The following is a 9,541-nucleotide window of genomic DNA, read 5'->3' on the forward strand; positions in this document are numbered from 1 at the left end:
GGTTACACTTTACATTAGTTAACATGAACTAACAATGAAAAATACATTTATTAATCTTAATGTTGATTTCAGCATTTGCTAATTAAAATCAAAAGTTGCATCTGTTAAGTTGCATCTATATGTATGTGTATATATATAATATTTGTGTGTATGTATGTATGTATGTATGTATGTATATATATATATATATATATATATATATATATATATATATATATATATATATATATATATATATATATATATATAACCTGAACTAACAAAGAGAAATTGTATTTTTTTTTAATTAATGTTAACAATGATTAATAAATACAGTAGCAAATGTATTTCTCATTGATTGTTAATGTTAGTTAATGCATTATCTAATTATAAAGTGTTTCCATAGTTATTGTTTACATTATTGCAAAATTTTAACTATAATATCGCCCAGCTCTAATCTGCAATAAGGCAAACATAAAGCTTAACATCATGGGATTATGTATGTATTATACAAATACAAAAATAAAATGGTAACACTTTACAATAAGGTTCATTAGTTAACATTAGTTAATTACCTTAGTTAACATGAACTAAGAATGAACAATACTTCAGTATTTTTTTTATCTTAGTTGATATTAATTTCAACTTTTACTAATATGTTATTAAAATCAGGTGGTATTTGTTAACATGTTAATGCACTGTGAACTAACATGAACACACAATGAACAGCTGTATTTTTACTCACTAGCATTAACAAAGATTAATAAATACTGTAACAAATGAATTGCTTATTGTTAGTTCATGTTAGTTCATCATACATTAACTAATGAACCTTACTGTAAAGTGTTACCAATAAAACAATAGTCAAATACCTCAAGTTTGCAGCGCTACTCAAATCTTGTCAGTAGTTAAGCACAGTAAATTAATTCATAATTAATAGTGTGGCCTGTCTCTCTGTAGAACTATGAGCTTGAATTAGCATCTTATGGTGCTGGACTGGAAACTTTGCTCAACATCCCCATCAAGAGGACTGTGCTTCAGTCCCCATCTTCCTTTATTTCAGAAGAGGTACACCTACACACACACACTTTCCCAGCCAACACACACATTCATTTTATTGCAATGTTGTCTTATTATAATAGCATATTTTGTATTACTTCGTCCCCTAGGTCTCTTCTCTAAATGCACACTACTTAGAATTGCTCACCCGCTCAAGTGATCACCACAAACTTCTCACGGCTTCCCAGAAGAACATGCAAGAGCTGAAGGTATGTAAAGACACCTGTGTTTCAGCTCAGCACTCTCCTGCCCTGACCCTGGGGATGCACGATTCATTCAAACACACACACACACACACACACACACACACACACACACACACACACACACACACACACAAATCATATCTCGTGAGTTTAGCTCAACATGTGCCAACCATCTTCTCAAATTGTAATGAAAAGGCTGTTGTCAACAAGTGTGGTTTTCCACAAAAATAGTTTAACATTTGAAAATGAAGAAATTATGACGTAAATAGTAGTATTGTAATTTTACATTTATACTGTAAAATAAAATGGCATATTTAAAAAATTACAATAATAATGTTTTGCAATAGTACAATAGTAATATTTCTAGGATATTTAATAAGTAATATTTTTAGTATATCGATTTGATGGCACTAATAAAAACTTAAAACATAAAAATTAAGATATACTAGAAATATTACTATTGGTATTACTATAGCTATTGCTAATATTAATATTACTACTATTGCTAGATGCTATTAATCGTGATTAATTGATTCGACAGTTTTAATTATATTTTAAAAGGTGTTTTTTATTTTAAAGTGAAATAAATAATATAGATAAAAGATTTATTATTATTAATATAGAATAATAACATTTAAAAACGTTTTTTTTAAAGAAATAAAACTATTGTAATATTTTGCTGTAAAATAAAAAACATTGAGTATTTGAGAAATAATAATAATAATAATAAATAAAATCATTAAACAAAATAAGAAATATTTCTCTAATACAGTTTTATTACAATAGTAATATGTCTTATTGTTTAATGTTTTATTTATTATTATATAATAAATAATATAAATATTTATTATTATTATTTTATAGTCATTAATATATGTTTCACAAACTTTTTGCCATATTGTGCTGTCAATATAAATTTTTATCAGAAAATTGCAATAGGATTTTTTCTAAATCTTTATTTCCATATCCACTTTAGACATTTTACTAACTATAAGTAACTTAGTAACTACGTGTCAACTAACTGTCATTAGAGTATTAGTAGACTGTCTGCTTAATATCTGCAAACACTTTATTTTGATGATCCCCAACAGATATTCTACTGACTATAAGTTAATTTGCAAGAACATGTCAACTTACTCTAACCCGAATCCTAACCAAACAGTCTATTTATACTCTAATGAGAGTTAGTTGATGTAGTTGCAAAGTTACTTATAGTTAGTAGAGTATTTAAAGTTGGCTATCGGGATTTTTTTTTTTTTTTTTTTCTCAGATCGTGTTGCCCTACCGAACCCTAAATCTGCTTCTGTGAACACACACATTCTTTAATAGTTTTAGGTCTCAAGTCAACAGACATTTTGACCAAATGTCAAGTGTAATGTTTTGTGCTGTGTTTTCTGCAGATGATGAATACCGAGATTGGGATGCGCAATGAGGAAATTCAGCAGTTGAAAGACGCCATTGCGGATCACGCTGCCACGAATGCCTCTTTGCAGGAGGCTCTCCTTAAATACAAGCAGGAGCTGAACGACTCCCAGACACACCTGCTTTCCCTGGAAGAGGTGAAGAGGACTGAGACTTTAAAGTGTATGGCCACACAAGACAGCCTTGAGTCTTCTACAAACCGTCTTGAAGAGCTTATGGATGAAGTACGTCGCCTCAAACAACAGTTGGAAGATATTGAGAGGAAGAAGAAGGTCGTGGAGGAGCGTTATACGTTTTTGCAGGAGGAACACGATCAAACCATGTGCAAGAAAGTCAAAGAACTCGAGCAGGCCAGCTGGGCTAAGCTAGATCTGGAGAAGACGGTGTCTGAAAGGACCCGAGAGCTGGAGCGTCTGCGCAAGGAGTTGGATGACGAGGCTCGGCGCTTCAAGGAGGCGCAGACGGAGCTGGCAAAGGTAAGGCAGGAGCACAGCATACAGATACGAGAGGTGAAACAGACCTACGAGTCTCAAATCCTCGTTACTCAGACCAGCATGCAAAAGCTTTCGCAGCAGAAGGAAAGTGATTCTGCTTCCATGCAGCTGGAGATTGAAAGAGTAGAGGGAGAATCTAGGGAGTTGAAGGAGCAGCTGCAAAGGCTTCGTCTCTCCCTCAACCAAGAGGAGCTCGAAAGGAGACGCTTGGAAGAGGAGGTGCAGAGACTTAGTGCTGTGAATACAGAGGAAAGCCGAAAGAGGCACGAGCTGGAAGCACAAGTCCAGTCGATGATCAGTCAGAAACGTGAAGCAGACAACAAAACAAGGGAGGTACAAGAGAGCTCTAATCGGACACTGCAGGAGAAGAGTAGTGAGATCAACCGTCTCACACGGTGTCTTGAGGAGGAGCGGCGTCTGAAAAGATCTTTAGAGACTGAGATAAGGCGACTGGAAGGGGAGTTAGCCGACCTCAAAACTAAGAACGAAGCCTCGAATGAGGAGTTGGTGCAGCTTCGCTCCTCCCACAGTCAATTGAGCCTCATCCGGGTGGAGTTGGAGGCCCATGCCCTTGAGAAGGGACGGTCTGAACAAACCATCGCACGCCTACAAACGCGCATTCAAGAGCTCCAGGAGGAGCTGAAGCGCCTGGAAAGCGAGTTGGAGAAACAGCGGAAAGTGACAGAAGAGGAGGCCAGCAAGCGCAGGAGAACGGAGACGCAACTTGAAAAGAGTAGCCAGGCCATGCGGGAGTACACCACTACAATCACCACACTGCGTAAGAGCCAGGAAGAGACCAGTCTTGAGGCAAAACATGCGGATAACGAATCCAAGCAGTTGCAGGAGGCCTTAGACCGCGCCCTGAAGGAGAACAAAGCTTCTTCTCAGAGCTTGGCTGCCTTGAAAGCTGAAATGAACACTTTGAAACTACAGCTCACGCAGGAGCAGGGGCGCGTCCAAGACTTCAGCCAGCGCTACGAGACCCTTCACCGTAGCATGGAAGAAAAGACTTGTGCATTGAACATAGGCACTGCTGAAACCGAGCGCCTGCAGAGGCTCACCGAAACTCTTACTAAAGATCGCCTCCGCCTGGAGGAGGAGTTGCGCTCCGTGCGTCTAGAACACGAGGAGCTGCTCAAAGACAAAAACCGTGGAAATCGGGAAATGGCTGAGCAAATCACAGCTTTGCAGAAACAGCTTGAGTCCAGCCAGCGTGCCGGTGCAGAGCATGACAGGCTTATGCGACAGCTCTCCCGAGAGAGAGAAAAACTGCAACTGGAGATAGAAAATGTACAAAAACAAGCCAGAGAGGTACTAGGATAAATAGAAACTAGAGTTCTCGAGTTTTATCCTTAAAATCTGTAGATTTAGATGTAGCTGGCTGCATGCATCTCTCTCTCTCTCTCTCTCTCTCACTGCATTCTGTAAATGGTTAATCTTGACATGCAAAATATGGCCCACTAAGAATCTGCACCATTTTTGCACGTCTTAATGTGCATGTTTCATCTATCCCTGCAGAATAATCAGATTTGCATCTTAATTACCTTCCATGCTGCACGCTTTTTTGCATTTTGAGCAACATCATCCAATCACATACATCCACATTCAGATGAAACTTAATGTATTTGTACAGTCTTGTCCAAATCACATCTGAGATGCATCACTTTAGCCTCAATCGTTTGTGGCATCCTCTGTGATTTTGATCCTTTAGAACAGGGATGTCAAACCCTGGTCCTGGTGGACTGCCGTCTTGCAGCTCCAATCCTAATCAAACACACCTGAACCAGCTAATCATGGTGTACAAAATTGCTTGAAAATAACAGGTAGGTGTGTTGGAGCATAAGGATGCCCTCCAGGAGCAGGTTTGGCTATCCCTTCTTTAGAAGCTAAGCCATGTAGGCTTCTTAGCTTGAAAACCAATCAGTTCTGTTTTGTAATTGACAATGAATGCAACAAATCTTTGTCATATCTGAAAAATCATATACAGAAATATCAACTGTGAAATATGCAGTACAACATTTGAAGTGGAAACCCTTCCATTAAAGTTATACATCATTTTTAACAAGACCCATTCTTGTCTTAGGTCAACTTTGATTAACTTTTTTGATCCACTTCAAATGTTGACTACTGTTTTTTAAATGATAGAACACTGATTTAATTTTTGTCATTTTTGTTGCAGACTTCCTCCGTGATCCAGACGTCCCAATCCCAGTGCAGCAATCTGCAGCAAGAACGAGATGTTCTCCTCAAGAAAACGACAGCAATGGAACAGGAAATTATGCGCTTGAAAAGGCTGGAGGATGAGCTAGCACGAATCAAACTCTCACTGGAGTCTGAAATACGTCTCAAATCACAGATGCAGGAGGATAATGAGAGGATCAAGAAGGAGTTTACCCAGTGGAAGAGCAAATGTGCGATTCACGAGGAGCAACTTCGACAGCACATCAAGGAACGCTCTGGCCTGGAGGGACAATTTAACTCTGTCAACACCGAGATGGAGAGGTTGAGGACTCATCTGCTGGACGCGGAAGAACGTTACAGGCTGTTGTTGCAGAGCTTGGAACGAGAAAGGGGACAGATGCAGGCGCTGCAGAAGGAGTTGCAGAGACTGCAGGAGAAACCAGACGGCGCTGCCAAATACACTCAGACAGACCAAACCGACGACTCCTCACTGGTCTTCGAAGGCGTCCGCAAGAATGTCACGGCACAGCAACTGCGTGACTGCGGTGTGATTGACAAGGTGACATTTGAACAGTTGCTGAATGGCCAGCGGACTGTTCAGGATGTATCTGTTGACATCAGGCTCAATCTTAAAGGCACAGGAGCCATTGCCGGGCTGGCAGCAGGACCTAAAGGCAAGATGACCTTCACGGAGGCCAAGAAACAAAAGATGATTTCAGAAGAGAGTGGAAACATGCTTCTGGAGGCTCAAGCTGCCACAGGGTTCATCACAGATCCCCGAGCTAATGTGAAGATGACTGTTGAGGAGGCTTGTCTGAATGGACTTGTGGATGAAGCTAACAAGAAGCAGCTGTTGATTGCAGAGGCCGCCTGTGTTGGGTTCAGGGATCCCAAAACTGCAAAACTCCTTCCAGCTAGTCAAGCCATGAAAAAAGGAATAATCGACCGGGAAACAGCTCTGCGTCTCCTGCAAGCACAAGAGGCGGCGGGAGGCATCCTTGATCCGATCCTTAGCGTCTACCTCTCCAAAGATACTGCCATGGACCGTGACCTTGTTGATGAGGACCTTTATCAAGCTCTAAATGCCAGACCAGATTGCTACATTGATCCAGACACTGGTCTACATGCTAGCTATGTTACCATCAAGAAGCGATGCAAGGCTGACCTCAGTACTGGCTTGCTCCTGCTTCCGGCTCCAGAGAAACCCTTGACTGTACAGGGACTGCGTAGCGAAGTTAACGTATCGGATCTGGTGGATGCAAAATTGCTGGAACCTTCGGACGTGGATCATCTGAAAGAGGGCAAGATTACCAGCCAAGACATTGAACACAGGCTTCGGGCTTATCTCAGAGGGTCAACTTGCATTGCTGGGATTTATGACGAGGCCAACGACTGTACCTTGCCTATCTACCAGGCCATGAAGAATGGGCTTCTGCGACCAGGCACTACCTTGGAGCTTCTGGAGGCCCAGGCCGCCTCAGGCTTCATGATTGATCCCATTCACAATGAGTACTATACAGTCGAGGAGGCCTGTAAGAAAGGACTGGTGGGTGTGGAGTTCAAAGACAAGCTTCTGTCCGCTGAGAGAGCAGTAACTGGGTACAAAGACCCAGGCACCAACAAGATGATTTCCCTGTTTGAAGCTATTGAACGAGGTCTCATAGAGAAAGGTCATGGCATTCGCCTACTTGAGGCTCAGATTGCTAGTGGTGGCATCATTGACCCTAAACACAGTCACCGAATTGATGTTGATGTGGCGTACCAAAAACGCTACTTTGATGAGGAGATGAACCAGATTCTTAAAGATGAAGGAGACGACACAAAGGGTTTCTTCGACCCAAACACTGAGGACAATTTGACCTACTTGCAGCTAAAGAGCCGCTGCATCGCAGACAAGACGACGGGACTGGTGCTTCTGCCTCTTTATGATAAGAAAAAGATGCAGCAGAAGAACTCCTCGAGGAAGAGACGGGTACTGATAGTTGATCCAGAAAGTAATAAAGAAATGACGGTGCGTGAAGCCTACGAGAAGAAGCTCATAGACTACGAGACCTTTCTGGAATTGTCTCAGCAAGAGTGTGAGTGGGAAGAAACTGTAATCACTGCCGCCGATGGCTCAACCAGCACAGCTGTAATGGACATGCAAACAGGCATTCAGTACGACTTGAAAGAACTGCTTGCTAAGGGAGTGATTAGCCAAGATGTCCTTGATAAATACCATTTGGGAAGTGTCACCCTTACTGAGTTGGCAGATATGATCACCAAAAAGGCAAAGACCCTCAGCAAACCCCTCAGCTCCTCTGTGTCCTCATCATCATCATCATCATCATCCTCATCCTCATCCCAGATGACCATGAAAAGTCAGACAATAAAAACCGAAACTGTTAAAACAGTCGAGAGCATCTCCACTCTGCCAGATCCATTCTCAACAAACTCCTCCAAGCATATTTCCAGCATGTCAGTCAGACTGACCCCATTAGTAGAAATAATTGAGGAACAGAATCCAGTTGGAGCAATCTTTGACACAGAGAAGCTGGAGAAGATCACTGTGTGTGACGCTATGAAGCGAGGAATCATCGATTCCATCACAGGACAGCGACTCCTGGAGGCACAAGCTTGCACCGGTGGGATTGTGAACCCTGAAAACGGTCGTCGCATGTCTATTCAGGAAGCGACCCGCGTCGGTGTCCTCGATGAGGAGATGGCTAACAGGATAAAACCTGCCCAGAAAGCGTATATTGGTTTTGAAGATGTGAAAACCAAGCGTAAAATGTCTGCCGCCGAGGCCGTCAAAGAAAAGTGGCTTCCGTACGAGGCTGGCCAACGCTTCCTCGAATTCCAGTATTTAACCGGCGGGCTTTTCGACCCAGAGCTCGGGAGCAGACGTTCACTTGAGGAGGCTTTGCATCTAGGCTGGTTGGACATGAGAGCGGCTCAGAGACTCCAGGATTCACGTCACCACCCAAAAACCCTGACCTGCCCCAAGACCAAGTTGAGGATATCCTACAAGGAGGCTCTGGAAGCTTGCATGAATGAGGAGAAGACGGATGTCCGAATGCTTCCCGCCGCCACGGTTTCATCACGGGGAATCAGCAGTCCCTACAACCTCTCCAATCCAGGATCTGCCTCAGGATCTCGGAGCGGATCTCGGAGCGGATCCCGTAGGGGCAGTGTGGATTACTCGCTATCCCCTTCTTCCTCATCCAAATACAGCAGCTTTAGCTACAGCAGAACCTCTTTCAGCTCCAGATCACTCTCCTAAACAAACATTTTGTACCGTGCAACATTATATAACACAATTATCCATCAAAGTATTTTAAGATAACAGCACGAGAATATTAGTATCGTTAATAATTATCGGAAATGTGGATGATTTTTTTTACCACCTTATGCACATGTTTGGAAAACTAAAGAAAAACCAATTGCATTTCTTAAATCTATATTGAATGTATTAATCTGGTAATATGCACCTTTAATTTAGCATGTTTGCTCACATTCCTGGGGTTTATCTGCTTCTGAGTTTAACAGATATGAAAGTTGTTTATAACACTAGATGGGTAAAGATGTCATTTTCCTGGTTTTGTTTTTACACTAATACTGTTGAATTGCTGTATTTTTTCTAAAAGTTTCAGTGCCTTCACTTTACCTTTGTACTAGCGTGAGTTACTCAGTGAAGTTAAAAACTTACAGTGTCTGACTTCTTTTTGCAGCTTCATTGCTCAAATAAAGAAAGACCTTATAAAATATATGGCTTGAATGAAGAATTATTACCATGGTGCATTTTTATAAGATTTTAAATTTAGGATATTTCCATGCTCAAAATATTCTAATCCAGGCCTGGCATCACAATGTTTACTTCCAAATGTTTCAATTGAAAATGAATACATATAATTCTGTAAAATTGTATTAGTGGTTACAACCAAACAAAGATCTAAATCTATTTGCTCTCTAAAGATATTCTCATTGGCCCCTTTGTCCTTAAACTATCCAGTAAATGCCAGCCAGAATATACATGCTTAAAGACAGAAATAGTTCATATACTACACATACTGATATTTATCTCAGAATGAGCTCCGCTATATTTTAACTGTCCTGAGTTTGTTGTCACTGTGGGCTTTAAGTCTTATAAGATCAATTCAACTTTGTAGTTCAGGTCTAGAGATGAAGAGTGGGTCATGCAGTAGGGATCCTGTTCTGAAT

The 9,541-nt window shown here is 41.1% G+C and overlaps 1 protein-coding gene across 2 annotated transcripts in view; it reads left to right on the forward strand.

Moving 5' to 3' along the window:
• Positions 1-9,087, forward strand: part of dspb (desmoplakin b) — a 49,086-nt gene extending 39,999 nt beyond the window's left edge. Inside the window, exons 22-25 of one of the 2 annotated variants that reach the window (XM_081378289.1) lie at positions 940-1,047; positions 1,149-1,247; positions 2,645-4,471; positions 5,340-9,087. In XM_081378289.1, the coding sequence (XP_081234415.1) occupies positions 940-1,047; positions 1,149-1,247; positions 2,645-4,471; positions 5,340-8,603 (5,298 nt within the window). In that variant the 3' untranslated portion in view covers positions 8,604-9,087. The remainder of the gene's footprint in view (positions 1-939; positions 1,048-1,148; positions 1,248-2,644; positions 4,472-5,339) is intronic. The other variant, XM_081378290.1, reaches the window with a different exon arrangement.
• Positions 9,088-9,541: the final 454 nt, after the last annotated feature.

This window comes from Scardinius erythrophthalmus (assembly GCF_964197995.2).
Source record: "Scardinius erythrophthalmus genome assembly, chromosome: 11".
In the NCBI taxonomy this organism is placed as follows: domain Eukaryota; kingdom Metazoa; phylum Chordata; class Actinopteri; order Cypriniformes; family Leuciscidae; genus Scardinius; species Scardinius erythrophthalmus.